The sequence below is a fragment of the Oncorhynchus masou genome, chromosome 10 (genome assembly GCF_036934945.1).
Source record: "Oncorhynchus masou masou isolate Uvic2021 chromosome 10, UVic_Omas_1.1, whole genome shotgun sequence".
NCBI lineage: Eukaryota > Metazoa > Chordata > Actinopteri > Salmoniformes > Salmonidae > Oncorhynchus > Oncorhynchus masou.
In genome coordinates this window covers 42556092-42579474 of record NC_088221.1, presented here as the reverse complement: position 1 = coordinate 42579474, position 23383 = coordinate 42556092, and the positions used below count along the sequence as shown (strand labels likewise).

At 42.6% G+C, this 23383-nt stretch overlaps 1 protein-coding gene across 5 annotated transcripts in view; it reads left to right on the top strand.

Moving 5' to 3' along the window:
• LOC135547652 (methyl-CpG-binding domain protein 5-like) overlaps window positions 1–23383 on the top strand; it is a 44984-nt gene that overhangs the window by 11683 nt on the left and 9918 nt on the right. For all 5 annotated transcript variants that reach the window (XM_064976839.1, XM_064976842.1, XM_064976840.1 and 2 more), the window contains exons 2-5: window positions 5586–6271; window positions 18308–18410; window positions 18616–18796; window positions 19577–21745. In XM_064976839.1, the coding sequence (XP_064832911.1) occupies window positions 6162–6271; window positions 18308–18410; window positions 18616–18796; window positions 19577–21745 (2563 nt within the window). In that variant the 5' untranslated portion in view covers window positions 5586–6161. The remainder of the gene's footprint in view (window positions 1–5585; window positions 6272–18307; window positions 18411–18615; window positions 18797–19576; window positions 21746–23383) is intronic.

Here is a 23383-nt window from a genome sequence, read left to right as displayed (position 1 = left end):
TTGTCCTTCTGGAAGCTTCTCACAGAACCACAGAGGAACTCTGGAGCTCTGTCAGAGTGCCCATCTGGTTCTTGGTCACCTTCCTGACCAAGGCATTTCTTCCCTGATTGCTCAGTTTGGCCGATCGGCCAGCTCTAGAAAGAGTAGTATTGGTGGTTCCAAACTTCTTCCATTTAAGAACTATTGAAGAATGATGTTCCTGAGGACCCTTCAATACTGTATTTCTGTGCCTCAACACAATCCTGTCTCGGAGCTCTACGGGAAATTCCTCCGATCTCATGGCTTGGTTTTTGCTCTGACGTGCACTGTCAACTGTGGAACCTTATATAGACAGGTGTGTTCCATTCCAAATCATGCCCAATCAATTTAATTTACCACAGGTGGACTCCCATGTTGTAGAAACATTTCAACGATGATCAATGGAAACAGGATGCACTTGAGCACAATTTAGAGTCTTATAACAAATGGTCTGAATACTTATGTAGATGAGGTATTTCAGTTTTTTTTTTAAATTTTTAATACATTTCTAAAAGCCTGTTTTCAGTTTGTCATTATGGGGTATTGTGTGTAGCTTGCTGAGTGCAAAAAATATTAATATGTTTTAGAATAAGGCTGTAACGTTACAAAATGTGGTAAGTTGTTGATTGTGAACCTGAACAATCAAAATAAAATCTATTGTAAGCCCCATTTAGCAGGTAGGTCTATAGCCAGATGAGCGTTGTCTCCGGTAGCTTTCGTTTATTCCTGTAAAACACCATTTTCAATAGTGCATGGATAACAATAATCTAGCAAATTACATACAGTGGGGCAAAAAAAGTATTTAGTCAGCCACCAATTGTGCAAGTTCTCCCACTTAAAAAGATGAGAGGCCTGTAATTTTCATCATAGGTACACTTCAACTATGACAGACAAAATTAGAAAAGAAAATCACATTGTAGGATTTTTTTATGAATTTATTTGCAAATTATGGTGGAAAATAAGTATTTGGTCACCTACAAACAAGCAAGATTTCTGGCTCTCACAGACCTGTAACTTCTTCTTTAAGAGGCACCTCTGCCCTCCACTCGTTACCTGTATTAATGGCACCTGTTTTAACTTGTTATCAGTATAAAAGACACCTGTCCACAACCTCAAACAGTCACACTCCAAACTCCACTATGGCCAAGACCAAAGATCTGTCAAAGGACATCAGAAACAAAATTGTAGACTTGCACCAGGCTGGGAAGACTGAATCTGCAATAGGTTAGCAGCTTGGTTTGAAGAAATCAACTGTGGGAGCAATTATTAGGAAATGGAAGACATACAAGACCACTGATAATCTCCCTCGATCTGGGGCTCCACGCAAGATCTCACCCCGTGGGGTCAAAATGATCACAAGAACGGCGAGCAAAAATCTCATAACCTGCTGAGAGCTGGGACCAAAGTAACAAAGCCTACCATCAGAAAACACACTACGCCGCCAGGGACTCAAATCCTGCAGTGCCAGACGTGTTCCCCTGCTTAAGCCAGTACATGTCCAGGCCCGTCTGAAGCTTGCTAGAGAGCATTTGGATGATCCAGAAGAAGATTGGGAGAATGTCATATGGTCAGATGAAACCAAAATATAACTTTTTGGTAAAAACTCAAACTGTTTGGAGTACAAAGAATGCTGAGTTGCATCCAAAGAACACCATACCTACTGTGAAGCATGGGGGTAGAAACATCATGCTTTGGGGCTGTTTTTCTGCAAAGGGACCAGGACGACTGATCCGTGTAAAGGAAAGTATGAATGGGGCCATGTATCGTGAGATTTTGAATGAAAACCTCCTTCCATCAGCAAGGGCATTGAAGATGAAACGTGGCTGGGTCTTTCAGCATGACAATGATCCCAAACACACCGCCCAGGCAACGAAGGAGTGGCTTCGTAAGAAGCATTTCAAGGTCCTGGAGTGGCCTAGCCAGTCTCCCGATCTCAACCCCATAGAAAATCTTTGGAGTGAGTTGAAAGTCCGTGTTGCCCAGCAACAGCCCCAAAACCTCACTGCTCTAGAGGAGATCTGCATGGAGGAATGGGCCAAAATACCAGCAACGGTGTGTGAAAACCTTGTGAAGACTTACAGAAAACGTTTGACCTCTGTCATTGCCAACAAAGAGTATATAACAAAGTATTGAGAAACTTTTGTTATTGACCAAATACTTATTTTCCACCATAATTTGCAAATAAATTCATAAAAAATCCTACAATGTGATTTCCCCCCCTAATTTTGTCTGTCATAGTTGAAGTGTACCTATGATGAAAATTACAGGCCTCTCATATTTTTAATTGGGAGAACTTGCACAATTGGTGGCTGACTAAATACTTTTTGCCCCACTGTATTTGTCACACAACTGATTAACGCCTAATATCGTGTAAGCCATTTTAGCATTTGAATGCTGAAGAATCGATGTGCAAGATTAAGAACATGCCACCTATCTTGCAAAGCTGGGCTCATTGTGCAGCTTGTTTAAGCTACTGATATTCCCTGGGGTTGTTCGGCATGCACAATTACTTATATATCAATGACTATCAACACAGTTACTTGCTTAGTTCAAGGCTAAAGGAGAGGACCCATCAGTTATCACAAAAGAGGTATTGATGAGATATTTTTGGAAGGTAGAAAGTAATTTGAGCAAAACCATTTTAGTGAATCAGTGATTTTGTAACACTTTGAATCAATGTTCTGACCGATGCATGCTACATTTGGATCGGTTTGGGTTCCTCGGATCTATGCACTTGCGTCTTAAACATTTTAATCGTTACATCGCTAGTGTGCTACCTAGTGGTTAGAAGCGTTGGACTAGAAACCGGAAGGTGGCAAGTTCAAACCCCCGAACTGACAAGTTACAAATCTGTCGTTCTGCCCCTGAACAGGCAGTTAAACCCACTGTTCCTAGGCCGTCATTGAAAATAAGAATTTGTTCTTAACTGACTTGCCTAGTTAAATAAAGGTAAAATAAAAAAGAATACTGCATTTTACTATACCGGTATTGATACACACACCGGTGTGGATTTTTACTTTACATTCTAACATCATTTTGTTTAATTAAATGATTCCGTAGTTCTTGCAATAATCCGTTTTTATCAGCAGTACAAAACTGCTACAGCTGAGAACTGCTAGCTAAATGCTAGCACTACTAGTCAACAACTTCAGAGTAGAGTCTGCTACAACTTAGAACTGCTAGCTAAATGCTAGCACCACTAGTCAACAACTTCAGAGTAGAGACTGCTACAGCTGAGAACTGCTAGCTAAATGCTAGCACCACTAGTCAACAACTTCGAAGTAGACTGCTACAGCTGAGAACTGCTAGCTAAATGCTTGCACAACAAGTCAACAACTTCAGAGTAGAGGCCCCCAGAAATCGTCCGACTGCACTTTTATTAAGATCTGCAAATTAACCTGAAAGTACATGGTCAAAGATGATGGTGATAATATTCTGATATTCTTTATTTTATAGAGGCATACTAAGACCAAATGCACTTGACAGTGTTTAAATTATAACAAATTTGTGCAGGAAATTAAGAAATTGAAGAAAAATATGGAAGGCGAAGGCTGGTATTGAACAAATAACTATAGAAATAGCAACCATTGATCGAGTACCCGAGTTTGAGGCTACAAAATTAGTATTTCGTTGTTCTACAAATAAGACTACTTCACTTTCAGCAATGTCTTACTATTTTTTGTTGTAGTTTGTTTGAACAGTATAAAGCAATCAGAATGGAGAAAGCCCATTTTTAAAACCACTTAGAATGAATTTGAAACGTCAAATAGCTTCATACCGTCAATGACAAAAATAGTGTGATATTTGATTGGCCATATTGCCCAGCACTAAGGCCCAGTGTGCCTGATTTTTCCATTTTATTATCCAGGGAATATATGTTTTATTGTGCTGAATGGGTACTTAGGCTTCATTTACATGTTGTTCTAATACACTGGGTCAATCTTCTTCTTTTTCTCATCTGGCGTGGAGTTGGATTGTTTGTTCACGATATCACAAGTAGAGATACTGTGTTCCTGGAACTCCACACTGCCAAAATATTTGAAGCTGTTGAATCTAACACTGAAGTCCCCCGTCCCCCCTTTTGCGACAGCTACCTTGCATCCAAGAGAGCCTGGCCTATTTTTCAACTCGCTCTGTTTCCCTCCAAGCTATGGAGCGGTGGTGGAACAGTGGCGAGCCATGCAGTGTTTTATGGCTGATTTATCACGTGGGAGGGTCTAGTAGCCTATCATGCTCTACAAATGTGCCTGGCTTTTAGGCACACATACTGTGGAGGGTAAAACATGATAAAGCCTCGAATTACACACCTTCGATTTTTGTTTTGTTCTTACAGTCCATATTTGTGATTATTTTGACATTGTGCAGGCTTTCAGTCAACTATGAAAATAATGGATGGCGCGATGATGGTGGGCTAACAATCAGATTTTAATATTGGCCTTTGCTGTTCTGTTTGTCCTCTTTCAGACATATCCCAAGGGTGTCTGTGACAGTGGCACTACCACTGCTCTCAATCGCGCGCGTGTGTGTGTGTGTGCGCGTGTGTGTGTGCGCGTGTGTGTGTGCGCTCTGATTTAATACCAAGCCATTTTGTATTGGTATCTAGGCGAAGGAAAGCACCCTTGCTTTAATTACCAGCGTTTTCTATACACGCTCGGCTGTGTGGATGAGTCATCCGTCACAGAAAATGCACAGCGAGCGTGATTCACACTCTGTAATGCAATATCAAAGTGCTGCTGTTTTTATTTCACCCTAGAGTTACAGATAAGTTGTCGGTCTGACAGGCCTGGCGGTGAAGACGAGCACCTCACAGCCCAGGAGACACACAGGGCTATCGAGTGTTTCAGCCCCTGGGAGGCCAACTGTCACCTTTACACCCCCACTATTTCAGCAAGAGAATTCACAAGAGATGGAGACAGATTTGACCGTTCAGATGACAAAATGCAAGACTTTTGTTAAAATTAAATAACAAAAATGAAAATATAGCTAATCAAGTCTAATATATTTGTCCTCCAAATCCACCCACCTAGAAATGGCTGTGGATACACAGGGGGAATATTCCCATCCTATTGCCACAACGGATCTCTTAAGGTATTGGCCAGAGAAGGGCTTGATTAAAAAGGGGGATGGGAGGTAGGTAGACTGGCCCATTGCCGTGGCGACTCGGTATCATTAAGCCTTAGCAGTATTCAGAGTCACGTCAGTGCCTGGAACAATGGCATCCAATCCATCATGATTTTGTGACCATTCACTCCGCATATAGCCTAATACAGCTAACTACCGCTAGTGACTTCTACAACTAGTCCTAATTACATTGAAGAGCGATTTCTTTCTTAGAGGAAAAACTATATTTTTTAAACGTGCACAATGGATTTAACATTATTTTGGGTTATGTAAAAGTTCAGCAAAGCCTGTCTTGTGTGGGAAATATTTAGAAATATTATTCTCAATGAGCTCCTCCTACTCATTGAGAGTATTTTAGACTATAAATATATTTAGACTATATAAATATATTCCTAAAAGCTTTTTGTCGTAAATTTGACGGTGTTACTTTTTTACTTGTTTTACAGGTTGGAATGTATGGGACAGTGGCTGCTTTAATCCATTATCCTCTCTGGGATGACGTAACGCTGACACAACCTGCAACATGAGGAGTTGTAAGGTACCAGCGGCAGTTAGTACCAGCCAGAGCTCACTTCATCACCATTGATCACCAGATCCATCCAGATTTGTCCGATATCAGCTTCTGTGAACTGAAAGTGAAACATTGGTCTGTGAGAGAGGTCGCCTGGGCAGCTCTACTTCAAGTTCCCTAAAGGTCACCCATGTCAATGTCGGCAGGATCTCCCACCGTTACCATGGCCTCTTCACAAAAACATGGATGAAAATGGTGATTTTAAACATGACGACATTAAACAGGATGGGGACAAAGGGCCTCAAAGGTCTGGTTCCACAGTGAACCTGTCCCAGAAGAGGCAGGCAACGGTGGGATTGGCAGTTCCAACCAGCGAAGCTGTTGTAGCACATCCTGCTTGGTCAGTTCACTCCTGAGACCCCAGGATGATGCACACTAGTCTGAGCTCTCTGACAGACTTGTGATATCTAACATCGCAAGGGTATAGTTGTGCGGACTTAAGGAGTGGACAATGAACAGAACAAAGAAGTATGAAGGTCTGTGTTCTGAGGGGAAGCGCCCGGCTGAAGTCCCTATAGGTTGGCAGCGGAGGATCACCCACAGCGGGGTTGTCTACATAAGGTAAGACCTACTCTACCTGTATTTAAACTAACCTGGGGCCCATCTGCCCAATCAGAATTTAGGCTAATGACTTCTTTCATTCTACAGGAAGATTTTCATGTAACTGTCTGTAACCATTTGAAATGTGTTTGTTGAACAGGTTCCTTCATACAGGATGATTTAAAAAAAAAAAAAAAAAAATGTTTATTTGCATATTAGGCCATTTCGATTGTCCTTTTATTTTATATTCTCAGAAATGCTTGTCATTAGGGATGTAACGATTCACTGAAAATCATCGGTCCCCGATTTGACATGTTGAAGTGTTTTTGTCTCCCGGGTGACGCAGCGGTTAAGGCACTGCATATCAGTGCTAGAGGCGTCACTGCAGACCCTGGTTCGATTCCAGACTGTGTCACTACCGGCCGTGTTTGGGAGTCCCATAGGGCAGCGCACAATTGGCCCAGCGTCGTTAGGGTTTGGCCGGGGTAGGCCGTCATTGTAAATAAGAATTTGTTCTTAACTGACTTGCCTAGTTCAATAAATAAATAAATAATAAAAAGGTTAGGATCAGTCTGCGGAACCCAAACTGATCCAAATGTAGCATCTGTCAGAAAATCTATTCAAACGTTACGCACCTCCGATTTACTCAAATGTTTTGCTCACATTTGTACTTTCTACCTTCCAAAAAGACCTCATATTTTGTCACAACTGATGCGTCCTTTCCTTCAGTGTCGAACTGTAACTGTGTTGACAGTCATTGATAAGCAAGTCATTATGCATGCCGAACAACCCCAGGGAATATCAGTAGCCTTAAACAAACTACACAATGTGCCCAGCTTCGCAAGGTAGGCGGCATGTTCCTAATCTTGCACGTCTATTCTGCAGGCATCTTCAGCATTCAAATGCTAAAATTGCTTGCGCGATATGAGGTTGTCACTCAACTAATAAAGCCTGTGTAATTATGCACTATTGAAAATGGTGTTTTACAGGAATAATAGGAAGTTACCGGAGACGACACTCGTCTTGCTGTAGGCTACCTGCTGAATGGGACCTGCAATACCATTTATTTTGATTGTTCAGATTCAGGCTTTAATAAATGTCTATATGGTCATTTTTCGATATACAGGAAAAAGGTGATAATTTTATAACAAGGACAGCAATCACTTTTGTTGGGCGTGCTGCATGGCCGAAGTGAGAGGAGAAGTTCACTCTGTTAAACTTGAAAACAGTCAAAACCATATGATTTGGAGATGGGGTGAAATCCAATGTTGTCTTATATGTTCATTGGATATGTTAAGCTGGCACTTAACAAACTAGTTTACACACACACACACACACACACACACACACACACACAGCAAGCTGGTACTTAACAAACTGTACAGGCTATAAACAAGCAGGAAAACTTGTATGTGGATGCTTTTTTTCTGGTTGCTGGTGATTTTTAATTCCACGTTAAGACACGCGATGCCCAACTTCCATCAACATGTCTCCTTTCTGACTAGGGGTGATAAATTCCTAGACCACTGTTATTCTACCCACAAGGCCCTCCCTCATTCACCATTTAGCGAATCAGATCATGACTCTGCACTCCTGCTTACTGTTTACAAGCAGAGGCTCACCAGACTCCGATATTTTGCTACAGTACTGCTTTGCTAGCGCTTTGTCACATGCGCCGAATACAACAGTGCAGTTCAAGAAGAGCTTTGAAAAATATTTAGCAAATAAAGTAAAAAATGTAATAAAAATAACATTAACGAGGCTATATACAGTGGGTACTGGTATCGTGTCAGTGTGCGGGGGTACAGGTTAGTTGAGGTAATTTGTACATGTAGGGGGGTGAAGTGATTGCATAGATAATAAACACTGAGTAGCAACAGTGTACAAAACAAATGGAGAGGGAGGGTCACTGTAATAGTCTGGTGGCTATTTGATCAATTGTTCAGCTGTCTTATGGCTTGGCAGGGTAGAAGCTGTTAAGGAGCCTTTTGGTCCTGGACTTTTCCTGGATTTGGGGCTCTGGTACTGCTTGCTGTGCGTTAGCAGAGAAAGTCTTTGACTTGGGTGGCTGGAGTCTCTGACAATTTTATGGGCTTTCCTCTGACACCGCCTATTATATCGGTCCTGGATGGCAGGAAGCTTGGCCCCAGTGATGTACTGGGCCGTACACACTACCCTCTGTAGCGCCTTACGGTCAGATGCCGAGCAGTTGCCATACCAGGCGGTGATGCAACCGGTCAGGATGCTCTCGATGGTGCAGCTGCAAAACCTTTTGAGGATCTGAGGATCCATGCCAAATCTTTTCAGTGTCCTGAGGGGGAGTAATCTTGTCGTGCCCTCTTCACGACTGTATTGGTGTGTTTGGACCATGATAGTTCGTTGGTGATGTGGACATCAAGGAACTTGAAACTCTCGACCCGCTCCACTACATGGCTACTGACGTGAGTGCTACGGGTCTGTAATGATGTAGGCAGGTTACCTTCGCTTCCTTGGGTACAGGGACTACGGTGGTCTGCTTGAAACATGTACAGTTGAAGTCGGAGGTTTAGATACACCTTAGCCAAATACATTTAAACTCAGTTTTTCACAATTCCTGACATTTAATCCTAGTAAAACTTTCCTGTCTTAGGTCAGTTAGGATCACTACTTTATTATAAGAATGTGAAATGTCAGAATAATAATCATTTATTTCAAGTTTTAATTTATTTCATCACATTCCCAGTGGGTCACAAGTTTACATACACTCAATTAGTATTTGGTAGCATTGCCTTTAAATTGTTTAACTTGGGTAGCCTTCCACAAGCTTCCCACAATAATTTGGTTGAATTTGGGCCCATTCCTACTGACAGAGCTGGTGTAAATGAGTCAGGTTTGTTGGACTTCTTGCTCGCGCACACCTTTTCAGTTCTTCCCACAAATTTTCTATGGGATTGAGGTCGGGGCTTTGTGATGGCCACTCTTAAGCCATTTTGCCACAACTTTGGAAGTATGCTTGGGGTCATTGTCCATTTGGAAGACCTATTTGCGACCAAGCTTTAACTTCCTGACTGATGTCTTGAGATGTTGTTTCAATATATCCCATCATTTTCCTGCCTCATAATGCCATCAATTTTATGAAGTGCACCAGTCCATCCTGCAGTTAAGCATCCCCACAACATGATGCTGCCACCCCCGTGCTTCACGGTTGGGATGGTGTTCTTCGGCTTGCAAGCCTCCCCCTTTGTTCTCCAAACATAACGATGACCATTATGGCCAAACAGTTCTATTTTTGTTTCATCAGACCAGAGGCATTTCTCCAAAAAGTACCATCTTTGTCCCCATATGCAGTTGCAAACCGTAGTTTGGCTTTTTTACGGCGGTTTTGCAGCAGTGGCTTCTTCCTTGCGGAGAGGCCTTTCAGGTTATGTCGATATAGGACTTATTTTACTGTGGATATAGATACTTTTGTACCTGTTTCCTCCAGCATCTTCACAAGGTCCTTTGCTGTTGTTCTGGGATTGATTTGCACTTTTTTCAACAAAGTACGTTCATCTCTAGGAGACCGCTGCGTGGTCCCATGGTGTTTATACTTGCGTACTATTGTTTGTACAGATGAACGTGGTACCTTCAGGCGTTTAGAAATTGCTCCCAAGGATGAACTAGACTTGTGGAGGTGTATCATTTCTTTTGAGGTCTTGGCTGATTTCTTTTGATTTTCCGTTGATGTCAAGCAAAGAGGAAAAGAGGAAAAGGGTCAAAGAGGAACTGAGTTTGAAGGTAGGCCTTGAAATACATCCACAGGTGCACCTCCAATTGACTCAAATTATATCAATTAGCCTATCAGAAGCTTCTAAAGCCATGACATAATTTTCTGGAATTTTCCAAGCTGTTTAAAGACACAGTCAACTTAGTCTTTGCACAAAGTAGATGTCCTAACTGACTTGCCAAAACTATAGTTTAACTTCTTGATGCTACCCATCCCTTTAGCGAGATAATTGTCATCAACAACCGCTGAATTGCATAGCTCCACATTCAAATAATATTACTAAAAATATTTATATTCATGAAATCAGAAGTGCAATATTGCAAAACACAGCTTAGTCTTTTGTTAATCCACCTGTCGTGTCAGATTTTGAAAATGTGCTTTACAGCGAAAGCAATCCAAGCGTTTGTGTAAGTTTATCCATCGCTCTACAAAACATTATGAACACCTAGCATCAAGTAGCTTGGTCTAGCGTCAAGTAGCTTGGTCACGAAAATCAGAAAAGCAATCAAATTAATCGTTTACCTTTTGATCTTCGGATGTTTTCACTCACGAGACTCCCAGTTACAAAATAAATGTTCCTTTTGTTCCATAAAGATTATTTTTATATCCAAAATACCTCTGTTTGTTTGGCGCGTAATGTTCAGAAATCCACAGGAACGAGCGGTCTCGACAATGCAGACATTCCAAATAGTATCCGTAATGTCCACAGAAACATGTCAAATGTTTTTTTTATAATCAATCCTCAAGGTTGCTTTTTTTAATATATAATCGATAATATATCAACCGCAACTGTCTTTCAGTATGAGAGAAAAAGGCAATGGCTGCCCAAACTCTGTTGCGCAAAGCAAAATGCTGCTGGCACCCGGCCATACAATGACGCGACGTTATCTTTCTCGCTCATTTTTCAAAATAAAAGCCTGAAACTATGTCTAAAGACTGATACCTTGAGGAAGTGATAGAAAAAGGAATCTGTTTGATATCCCTTTAAATGGAGGACAGGCACGCATAGGAACACAGACGTTTCAAAATAAGAGGCTCTTCCTGATTGGATTGTCCTCTGGCTTTCACCTGCAATATCAGTTCTGTTATACCCACAGACAATATTTATACAGTTTTGGAAACTTTAGTGTTTTCTATCCTAATATTATATGCATATTCTAGCATCTGCTAATGAGAAATAGGCCATTTACTTTGGGAACGTTATTTTCCCAAACATTAAAATAGTGCCCCCTAGCTTCAAGATGTTAACCTACATATGTTAACGTGGGATATTTTGACTACTTTTCTGGGATGCTTGCTTGTTTTCTTAGCTCTACTGGGAAGCTTAGCAGAAGTAGATATTCTCATGTTATTTATGTTAGTGCAGGGTGAGCTGCACACAGTGGACTTCCAACTAGGGCACACCGGCTCATTGCTAACAGCATAAATCTGATTCATATACATGTGATTACTGCATACAATAGCGGTAGGATCAGCAGAGGCATTCAGGGCAGTTAGGGGGACATCAATTAGGTTACTTACATTGTCTACCTATGCCCCTGGTATAATGTACATTTGCTAAAGCATTATGATGACTCAGCGACACAATGGTAGGGATTAACTGGGCTGGGGCATTGAAGTCATTGTCTCAACTCAGCCTTATAATGCTGTGAAAGGATTCAGGAACCCAAATAATTTGGGTGGATCCCATCCTCCTTATAAAATGTGTTTTGTTTCCAAAAGGTATTGAAATTGTCAACAAAAGTTATACCCATTGAGCTGCACATAGCCAGTTGTGAAGAGAAAGAATCCTGCTAAAGCGTTCAATGCCATGATTCAGAGAGGCCACAGGGCCAGATATGATGGGTCTTTTATTAGTGTCTAGCAGATAGTCAATCAGCTCTTTGAAATCCTGTTTCAACTGTTCAGAGCTGCCCTTCATAATGTCATTAAAACCCACCAAAACTACGATATAATCGATGTCCTGGCATAGTACGTTCAGGAGCAGCTTAGTATTGTCATTTACTCGAGCTCTGGGATAGGACACTGTTTTTGCACGAGGAACAGTCACATTTCTTACCTTGGAACTGGCCAAAATCACAGCTGGCAAGAAGGACAAGGAAATCTGCCCACTCCTACTTCACAGGAAGGTGCAGGCCTCCAGACAGATGGAGACGCCCCGCTTGATCCAGAGCAGGGATGAAAGGTTGCCAACGTCGACTTCTAAATCGTAGGAGTCGGCACAGCGGCTGCAGACACAGGTACCCCCAGCGACGAAGGTGTAGGAAGATCAGGCTACAGCGCGGTGAAACTATTCAATATTTGAATCCGCACCGGACCTCTCTTTGGGAATGTAGACTTTTTTTGTAGATGTTTTTGTAGATGTTTTTGGCCTCCGCGGCTCGTGGCGTGACGATCTTTGATTGCCATGCTCCTCTTGCTGTGCTCCTTCGACTCTATCAGATGGGGGAGGAGAGGCAGAGATGGCTCCCCTGGCGAACGAACTCCGGGCAACACCAGCCAGTCGGGATAATGATAAACAACAAGACGGAGATTCATCCAACATGCACAAACGCCGTCAAGCCACCGACGGCGAAAAGGTAAACATTTTCCCCAGTTTCTTACATTGACTGGCTACCTGCGTGATTAAAGACGCCACCTCAAGCTTATAATCTTTGCTGCAATGGAACTCTGAGTGATCCAGTTTTTCCCGAACAAAGCATTGTGAATACAGCTCCGACAGCGCTGGAGCCATTCATTTACTTTTTCAGAGAGGTCTCCATTGGAAAACTCATCTGGGACTAACTTTGTTAGCTTGATGGCTAACGTTAGCAGCTTAGCTTGGTTAGCGGCTCTTTCAAGCAGACTTTAAGAATCCATGAAAATACTATTTTGGTATTTATGTTTAACAAAGATTGGTTATGTTTTAGTTAAAATAACAAAGGTGGTTTCCAGTATACAGTGTTCAGCTGCGCACTCTGACGTCAGGACCAACAATGTAATCCCAAAGGGGTTCTATGGGGTTGAGGTCAGGGCTCTGTGCAGGCCAGTCAAGTTCTTTCACACCCATCTCAAGATACACTTTCTGTATGGACCTCGCTTTGTGGACAGGGGCATTGTCATGCTGAAACAGGAAAGGGCCTTCTCCAAAATGTTGCCACAAAGTTGGAAGCACAGTCATCTAGAATGTCTTGTATGCTGTAGCGGTAAGATTTCACTGGAACTAAGGGGCGTGGCCCGCACCATGAAAAACAGCCCCAGAACATTATTCCTCCTCCACCAAACTTTACATTTGGCACTATGCATTTGGGCAGGTAGTGCTCTCCTGGCATCCGCCAAATGCAGATTAGTCCGTAGGACTGCCAGATGGGGAAGGGTGATTCATCAATCCAGAGTCCAATGACGGCGATCTTTACACCACTCCAGCCGACGATTGGCATTGTGCATGGTGATCTTACGCTTGTGCGCGGTGGCTCGGCCATGGAAACCCATTTCATGAAGTTCTCGACAAACAGTTCTTGTGCTGACGTTGCTTCCAGGGGCAGTTTGGAACTCTGTAGTGGGTGTTGCAACCGAGGACAGATGGTATTTACGCTCTATGTGCTTAAGCACTTGTTTTGTGAGGATGTTTGGCCTACCACTTCACGGCTGAGCCGTTGTTGCTCCTAGACGTTTCCACTTCACAGTAACAGCACTTACAGTTGACTAGGGCAGCTCAAGCAGGGCAGAAATTTGACTGACTTGTTGGTAAGGTGGCATCCTATGACGGTGCCACGTTGAGTCACTGAGCTCTTCAGTAAGGCCATTCTACTGCCAATGTTGTCTATGGAGATTGCATGGCTGTGTGCTTGGTTGTATACACCTGTCAGCAACGGGTGTGGCTGAAATATCCTAATCCACTTATTGCTTCTACACTTGCATTGCTTGCTGTTTGGGGTTTTAGGCTGGGTTTCTGTACAGCACTTTGAGATATCAGCTGATGTAAGAAGGGCTTTATAAATCAATTTGATTTGAAGGGGTGTCCACATGGTTTTGTGTGTATATATATATAGTGTATCTACGTCTATCATTCCAGTATCCCTGCACATTGTGAATATGGTACTGGAAAGGACCAACCCTGTATATAGTATGCTTGCTTATTTTCCTGTGTTGCTCAGTTGGTTGAGCAACGGCAGTGTTTTGGGTTCTATTTCCACAGGGGACCAGTATGACAAAAGTATGAAAATGTATGCACGGACTACTCTGTCGCTCTGTAGAAGAGCGTCTGCTAAATTACTCAAATGTAAATGTAACTTTATTATTTTTGTTTTACTACTGTATTGTTGGGTGTAGAGCTAACAAGATAGGCATTTCACTGTACTTGTGCGCATGACCTTGATACAAGTTAATTAGTGGGTGATGGTGATTTTAGAACCAAAGTGGGGTGTCAACTTTTGCGTTAATTGTATCTACGTTTTGGGGAATATTCAGAGGTGGAAACTTTCCGTGGGAAAATATGCAAATTAATGTTTTTTTGTATTCTCCCTGGATATCTTCACAAATTAATGTTTTTTTGTATTCTCCCTGGACCTTCTCAATGTCCACCTCTTGAACATCAGACTGATGCCTCATCTTCACTGTCACTTTCCAACCTTGTTGAGGATGGCTCGTTGTCAGGCTCAAAAAGCCTCAAATTTGCCCGGATGGCCACCAATTTTTCAAACCTCATGTCTGTCACCAGTGCAAATACCTTCTGTGGTCCAAGGTCATTGATGGCTGCCTTCAGCTTATCTGCGATGTAGAGACCGGTGTGCCTGTTGTCCCTTGTTTGTGCTCTTGTAGAAATCTGGTTGAGGGCTGGAGATGTAGTTAATTATTCTTTCCCCATGAACATTCGACTACCCATCAGAGATGATTGCAATAGTCTGCTTTCTCCATGATTTGCTTGACCTTCACTTGAACTCTGAACTCAGCATCCAGCAAATTAGTAGATAAAGCATGTCTGGTTGGAGGGGTGTATGCTGGGTGAAGAACATTTGGAAATCTCTTCCAATACACATTCTCTGTGAGCATCTGAGGTGAACCAGTTCCATACGCAGTTCGAGCAAGACATTCATCAGCATTTCTCTGACTACGTTCCTCCATTGAGTCATATAAACTTCTGATTCCAGGAGGACCATGGACTGTTGCTATCGATGAGGTCTCTGATTCATCATTTTCACCTCGAATAGAAGTAGAGGGACTTTTGTCGGAGGTTGCGTGTTGTGAGCGCTGAGGGAACTTTATGCACTTGGCCAGATGATTCTGCATCTTTGTTGCATTCTTCACATCTGATTTGGCACAGTATTTGCAAATGTACACCGCTTTTCCTTCTACATTAGCTGCAGTGAAATGTCTCCACATCAGATGGTGTTTTTTCTGTAAAGATTAGGAAAAATGGATTTCAAAAAACCCAAATACAATTCCATGTACAGATAAATAATTAAGCAGTTAAACAACTCCTTTGTAAGATAAATGTTTTAAAATGAAACATGAATGGAAACAGGTGAATTAACACTCCTCAGTTAGCAGGCTCAAGCAAGCTAAAATCCACAAGGTAGCAAAAACTAACTGCAGAAATTGTTAAGTTAGATATGATTTAAACACACTTTGCAGTAGGCTACTATTTACTTGTTAACAAAAAATAATGTAAGTCATATGAAATATATTCACCCCATGCACTGTGAATGCAGAGGGTTGTAATTCCATTGAATTGGGAATAGTTTAACCAAAATATGCTACAAGACCTAGAATTGCCTTATGTGTATCCCACAAAAAAGGTTCACTGTTATAAGTTAACTTTTTTTTTAAATGAATTTAAGCAAAATACCCCAATTCCCGGGCTTAACTTCCCATGGAAAAAATCTGGGAAAATTCCGGAAATGTACAGGGAAGCTTCTGACCCTTTGCAACCCTAATTGTATCTGCCTGCTCTGGTCTGGGCACCTATGCTCGAGCCAACAGCTTGATGATACAGTGCGGGTAGGCTGTGTGGGTAGACTAGTCTACATGATGAGATGATGGATAAGAGCGAGAATATTTTTATTTGTCAAATGGCAGCCAAGCATAGATGATCATGTCACCAGAATAAGACTCTCAATATTTAAGCAACATCAAGCTCATCACCATGCACTTTCACCACCCAGTGAAGTTAACCTGTCTAGGATTGGGGTTCTGCCAAATTCAACCAACAGAAATTTATTAATTCAATTTTCTCAATAATACAAGTATTAGGCCCCATTTTAAAGATAAAATTTTTGTTAATCCAACCACCGTGTCCGATTTCAAAAAAGCTTTTCGGCGAAAGCAGAACATATCATTATGTTGGGTCAGCAACGAGTCACAGAAAGCATACAGCGATTTTCCAAGCAGAGGAGTCACAAAAAGCAGAAATATTGATTAAATGAATCACTAACCTTTGATATTCTTCATCTGATGACACTCCCGGGACAACATGTTACACAAGTCATGTATGTTTTGTTCGATCAAGTTCATATTTATATCCAAAAACCTTGGTTTACATTTGGCTTTGCCTCCAAAATATCCTGTGAATTTGCACAGGGCCACATCAAATCACAGAAATACTCATAATAAACATTAAAAGATACAAGTGTTATTTACAGATTTAAAGATATACTTTAAATGCAACCGCTGTGTCAGATTTCAAAAAAACTTTACGGAAAAAGCAAACCATGCAATAATCGGAGTATGGCGCTCAGAGGACATACACAACCCAAGAATATATCTGCCATGTTGGAGTCAACATAAGTCAGAAATAGCATTATAAATATTCATGTACCTTTTGATCTTCGGCAGAATGCACTACTAGGAATCCCAGTTCCACAATAAATGTTTGATTTGTTCCATAAAGTCCATTTATGTCCAAATTCGTCCTTTTGTTAGGGCGTTTAGTAAACAAATCGAAACTCACGAGGCACGGGCAAGTCCAGCGGAAATGTCTGGCCGTAGAAACAAATCAAACGATGTATAGAATCAATCTTTAGGATGTTCTTATCATAAATGTTCAATAATGTCCCAACCGGAGAATTCTATGTCTGTAGAAAAGCAATGGAACGAGAGGTAACTTTCTCATGACCACGCATCACGAGACTGAGGCTGCTGGCAGACCTCTGACTCATTCACCTCTCATTCAGCCCCCCTTCACAGTAGAAGCCTGAAACAACGTTCTAAAAACTATTGACATCTAGTGGAAGCCTTAGGATGTGCAAGATGACCCATATCCCACTGTATATTTAATAGGGGCTGAGTTGAAAACCTACAAACCTCAGATTTCCCATGCCCTGGTTGAATTTTTTTTCTCAGGTTTTTGCCTGCCGTATGAGTTATTTTTATACTCACAGACATCATTCAAACAGTTTTAGAAATGTCAGTGTTTTTTTAATAATATGCATATATTAGCATCTGGGACTGAGTAGGAGGCAGTTTACTCTGGGCACGCTTTTCATCCAAACGTGAAAATGCTGCCCCCTATCCATAAGAAGTTAGAATAAGTTATTAATATCTGTAGTCTAATAAACTGTGTGGTTTCCTGAGTCTAAGTGGGGAGGACTATACACCACATTGCGTGACTCCAAATTTTCTTTGACATGATGGTTATTATCAATATTGTCTGTCCATGAGCTGTAGTGAAGAGAAGCGTTTCAATACCAGGGCCAGTCGAGCATAACACCTTCCAGAATCCAATATTGCCACCCTCCCTCCCTCTTCATGTGGAAGTATATTCCCTTTCTGGTGAGCAGATCTGGGCTACATGTCCTTGAGGGGAAGCATGTTTGAGAACAGTGACTGTATTATACAGAGAAAATTGTGTCCTTTGAAAAACTGTGAAACGCTGTCGGGATCTGTGTTTTATGGCACCATAATTCTCCACGCGTCAGCTACTTTTCACTCCCATACTTTCATTAAGATCTTTTTTTTTTTTGGTGTGACGCTTGTAAAAAAATAAAAAATAAAATTCTCCAGAAACAAGCCTTTTAAGCTGATGACACTCTTGTTGTCATTGTGAGGTGAGCCGTTGTCGTGGTAATGTGGCCCTCCCATATTTTGTGAGCTTTGCTTCTTTTGCTGTGCCTGATTTACTTTATCCAGGCCATTTTGATATAATTGAATGTGTATGGATGTGTCCCATATGGTACCCTATTCCCTGTATAGTGCACTACTTTTGACCAGAACCACTTTAGGGAATAGGGGGCAATTTCTGATGCAGACTGTCTTTATGTAGCTACTGTATGGTTGTGCTACTGTATGCCGTTAACGTTGGTCAGTCACAGAACTTCTCTTCTTCCACTTTCCAGTCCCAGTGGCTCTGTGTTAGCCTGTCTGGAGCAGGTGAAGAGCTACCTGCTGACTGATGGCACCTGCAAGTGTGGCCTGGAGTGTCCTCTCACCGTTCACGAGGTGAGCCAGCCAGGAGATGTTTGTGGGTGTGTGATGGGGCCACTCCTGGTAGCTGGGTCATAAAGTTCAAGGGAAAACGCACTGCGCATGCTACTGAACACTAACACACTTCTAACTGTAGCCAGGGTTGGAGGAGAGAGGTGACACGTATGTTATAGCAGTAGCGACTTACACACGCTAACATCTTTCACCCCCCCCCCCTCAGGTATTCAGCTTTGACCCCGGGGCGGCGGTCAAGCATAGGATGGCTGAGGATATACGAGCTGATGCCGATTTCACCAAGCTGTGTATCCACAAGAGGAAGATCATTGCCACGGCGACACTGCACAGGAACATGGAGTCACTGCACCCCTCGCTGGCTCTGGCTAGTCACGGTAGTGGCACTGGTATGTGGAAGTTATTTCTCAATTTGAGAGGCAAGCTTGCCCCCTGGTCCTCTGTAGCTCAGTTGGTAAAGCATGACTCTTGCAACGCCACGATAGTGGATTTGATTCCCGGGGCCAGCAATACGTGAAATGTATGCACACATGTCTAAGTCACTTTGGATAAAAGCATCTGCTAAATGATTATTATTTATATTATAACAATCCAACCATTCATATAGCTTATTGGTTGATAATGAAGTTCAATATCTTACAGCATTTGATTGCCATTCAATTGCTTTTACCCTCCAGTGGGGTGTGATTAGATATGATGACGTGAGCATCTGTGCATTCTCAGCAAGTTTTGTTCCGTTTTTCCATATGCCATGGAGAAATTAAAATGAAAGACAATATCTTTATGACAGATTGAGATCAGCTCTCTCAGAAATGCTCTGTTCCGTGCAGCATTTTTTACAGCTGCTGTGCTGCATTGTGCCCTGTCAGCATTGTGTTATAAAAGAGAAGCAAAAATGTGACACTGTCTGAACATGCATACACATATCAGCTAGATTATATTTCCATAACGTCCAGTCTGCTCATCTGCTGTTATCTAACTGTTTGCTGTAAATATAAGGTGTCTGTTGTCAATTAAGCACTATTTGTGTAGTTGCAAGTTCAGAATGGAAAAATGCTGAGTGAGTCACTCGGAATCATCTCAATTTTGATCTGTAATATCTACTTGACAAAACTAAGATGACTACTAACTGAGATTACTAATATGAACAATATTACTCTGCTTTGTAGGTTCGGCGACGGTGGGTCCTATGAGTCATCCAGCAATAAAGAACAATATGTACGATGGTCCACCCAACAAGATGACAATACCTGGTCAACGGTACTATAACCATGAACTGGGTTCTCCTCAGAGAGATCCGTACTCTGGCTACAGCAGGACAAGACTGGGGGGAAGTGATCGCTGTAGTCAACAACGGTCTCCCTATCGTATCCGCCACAGTGTCCTGCTCAGCCCCTCCTCCACCTCATGTGGCTCGCAGCATTATGGTGATGGGACTCCCTCCCCAAGGACTGAACTTCTGGGGAGTCCTGAGCCCAACATGCTTGGTTTTCATGGAGTTTGCAGCCCAAGCTCTGTCCTTATGAACGGTGATCGTTTTACACCTCTCTCACCACCTAGTGTTCTACTCCACGGCTCGCCTTCGGCCACCCAGCCTTCGTGTGCCATAGCAGGAAGGACTAATGTACCTGTCAATGCCAAAAGCCCCAATATGCAGAAGCCCTTCTACAGCTTCCCCCACAACAACTTTCAACATAAGCTCCAGCCTGCATGCCATCCACACCCACAGTCGCACTTGTCCCTGTCTCAGCTCCCTCCTTCCTCTGAGATGGACCCTCTTGGTATCCTGGACCCCATTCCAAGCAAGGCTCCAAGCCAGGGTCCCTTAGTGTCAAATGTATCTGGCCTCCAACACAGTGCCCATTCTCAGGTACCACCAATGAATGTAAACATCCCCCCTACCAGTGTCCCTTTGCCCAGCAACCTGCCTTTACCAACTGGGAAGTCTGGACATGTTGGGCATGGCCAGAGGGTACAGCACCACCCTACCCCTTCATCGGTCTCGTCCTCGCCTATTGTGTCCCCGGTACATATGGCTGGGCCTGTCCTTACCAGGATGGAGGAGTCACCCCACCGTTCACGTTGCTCCTCCGGATCTTCTGAACATGGGAGCTTCGCTCACCCCACGGGGCTCCAGGTTCCTTGTGGGGGTTCAAAGCCACTTCCCCGGTCCCCTCGGGCCTCCTTGGGGTCCCCTCGACCTGCAATGCCGCCAAGTTCATATAAGATGGACAAACTCCATCACTTGAACGATAACCCCAATTACCTGCCAGGGGGGATGAAAAGTAGTCTAAGCAGGCATTCCAACTCCATGTGCCCTCCAGCTCCTGGTTCTGATAGTGTCCTTCAAAGGAATCACTCGGTAGGAATGCCCCTTAACAAGATGCTAGATCAGCAGAATCCTGCTTCCTTCCCAGCCAGCAGTCTTCTGTCAGCCGCAGCCAAAGCACAGCTAGTGAATCAAAACAAACATCCCGACAGCGCAGCGGCTGCAGGCACAGAGGCTCACAGTGGCAGCGGTTTGGGACACCCAGGACTGGTTGGTGGAGGCAGAGGTGGGAACCTAGATGGACACAGCACTTTAAACCAGCGATATCTACCTAATCCTGGGCCGTTGGCGAGCGAGGTTCAAACCGGAAGAGCAGCATTAAGAGACAAACTCATGGGTATGGCTCAGCAGAGAGAGGCGAATCGCAAGCGGAAACTGTCCAATGATGTCAGCGGTGGTGGCATCAACAATGACAGGGCTTTTGACGTGCTCAAACATCCAATGGGTGGCTCAGGATCAAGTTCGGCTAGCTTTCCAGAGCCTTTGAGGAGAATGTTTCAGCAGGGTAGCCTGCCCCCAAACACCTCCATGGCCCAGCTACTCCAGTCCATGAGCCACCAGAGTGCCCATAATGGGCCAAGCCACGTGGGCCACAGCCCAGCCCGTTCCAGCAAATCTCCTTTCTTGGAGGAAGCTTTGCCTCATATGTCAGCTTTACAGCAGAGCTTGCGGGGGCCTCAGCTCCAGGGCAGAGCGTTGGTCCCTTTCTCCCAGAACATGAACAACGAAGGTCAGATTTCAGGCCAAGCTCTAAACACGGAGCAGTTTAACGGGCCAATGAACGTAATGCAGGATCCCGCCTTAGCTGGGAACGTTGGGGTGCTGGGTTACGGTGGTAGACAACATGCAGCCATGGGGTCAATGCAGGACAACCCAAACTCTCACCAGCAGCAGCAGTTTGGACATTATCAGAAACCATCCCAGGTGCAAGGCAACCCCCACTTCAGAGGCAGGGCAGGATTGCCTCCCATGATGTCCAATGGCAGTGTCCAAGCCCTCTCTAAGTCAGGTAAGCAGCTGTTTCTTGATTTTGTTGACTTTTTTTGTCCTCTTATCCTAAGTGTTTAGCAAAATCATAGATTTATATTATGATGTTTTAAGTCAATAGTCTCTACCTACACGTTTTTGGTGGTTAAGCGAAGGACAGTAATTTATTGTGCACCCTTATGGAGAACTGGTATAGTTTTTGTTCTAGTGTTGCAAATAATTGGATATACACTATCGTTCAGTAAAAAAGTTTGGGTCACTTAGAAATGTCCTTGTTTTTGAAAGAAAAGCATGTTTTTTTGTCCATTAAAATAACATCAAATTATCAGAAATACAGTGTAGACATTGTTAATGTTGTAAATGACTATTGTAGCTGGAAACAGCAGATTGGTGATTTGCGGGTACTATTTAATGAAGCTGCCAGTTGAAGACTTGTGAGGCGTCTGTTTCTCAAACTAGACACTAATGTACTTGTCCTTCTGCTCAGTTGTGCACCGGGGCCTCCCACTCCTCTTTCTATTCAGGTTAGAGCCTGTTTGTGCTGTTCTGTGAAGGGAGTATTACACATCGTTGTACGAGATCTTCAGTTTCTTGCCAATTTCTCGCATGGAATAGCCTTCATTTCTCAGAACAAGAATAGACTGACGAGTTTCAGAAGAAAGTTCTTTGTTTCTTGCCATTTTGAGCCTGTTATCGAACCCACAAATGCTGATGCTCCAGATACTCAACTAGTCTAAAGAAGGCCAGTTTTATTGCTTATTTAATCAGGACAACAGTTTTTAGCTGTGATAACATAATTGCAAAAGGGTTTTCTAATGATCAGTTAGCCTTTTAAAATGATAAACTTGGATTCGTTAACACAACGTGCCTTTGGAACACAGGAGTGATGGTTGCTGATAATGGGCCTCTATACCTATGTAGATATTCCATTAAAAATCTGCCGTTTCCAGCTACAGTAGTAATTTACAACATTAATAATATCTACCCTGTATTTATGATCAATTTGATGTTATTTTAATTTACAAAAAAAAACAGGACATTTCTTAGTGACCCCAAACTTTTTTAACGTAGTGTACATTAGCCTACTTTATTACAATGATCACAAAAAAATACTATTTTGTATTATTTCTTTACATAACTCTTTGTCCTTTTCATTCAGTTCAATCTCATTTTGTTGACGTCTTTGTCACTTGTGCTCTTTTAGAAGCTTTCAACATTGAGCTGACTGCAAAACATTTTCTGCTGCACAGCCAAATAAAAGTGAAGTATTTTAAGCCTGTGCAAGACCTCTTTTAAAGGCAAACATTTTGTACAAGCAGGCAGATAAAACATTTTGATGTTTTTCAACTTGTATTTCTCACATCAGGCCTTATTGTTTGTGCTTTTTTTGTTTGTTTGTTTTGGCTCTAATTTCTTTAACCCATTTTCAGCTCAACTAAGTCATCTTTTCAGCAATGCTTTGACCTGAAACCCAACTCTCCCATCTTGGCTATTATGATCAAGTGTGTTTCTCATTGTATGAAATGATAGAAGACCAAACAACAATAACAATGACTCACCAAGTTAGATGATCAAGTATTATGCTAGAGGTTGTTCTACTGTAAACAGTAGACCTACTTTCTATCTGTGTCATTGTAATCAGCCTTTAGACAGTGAGTGG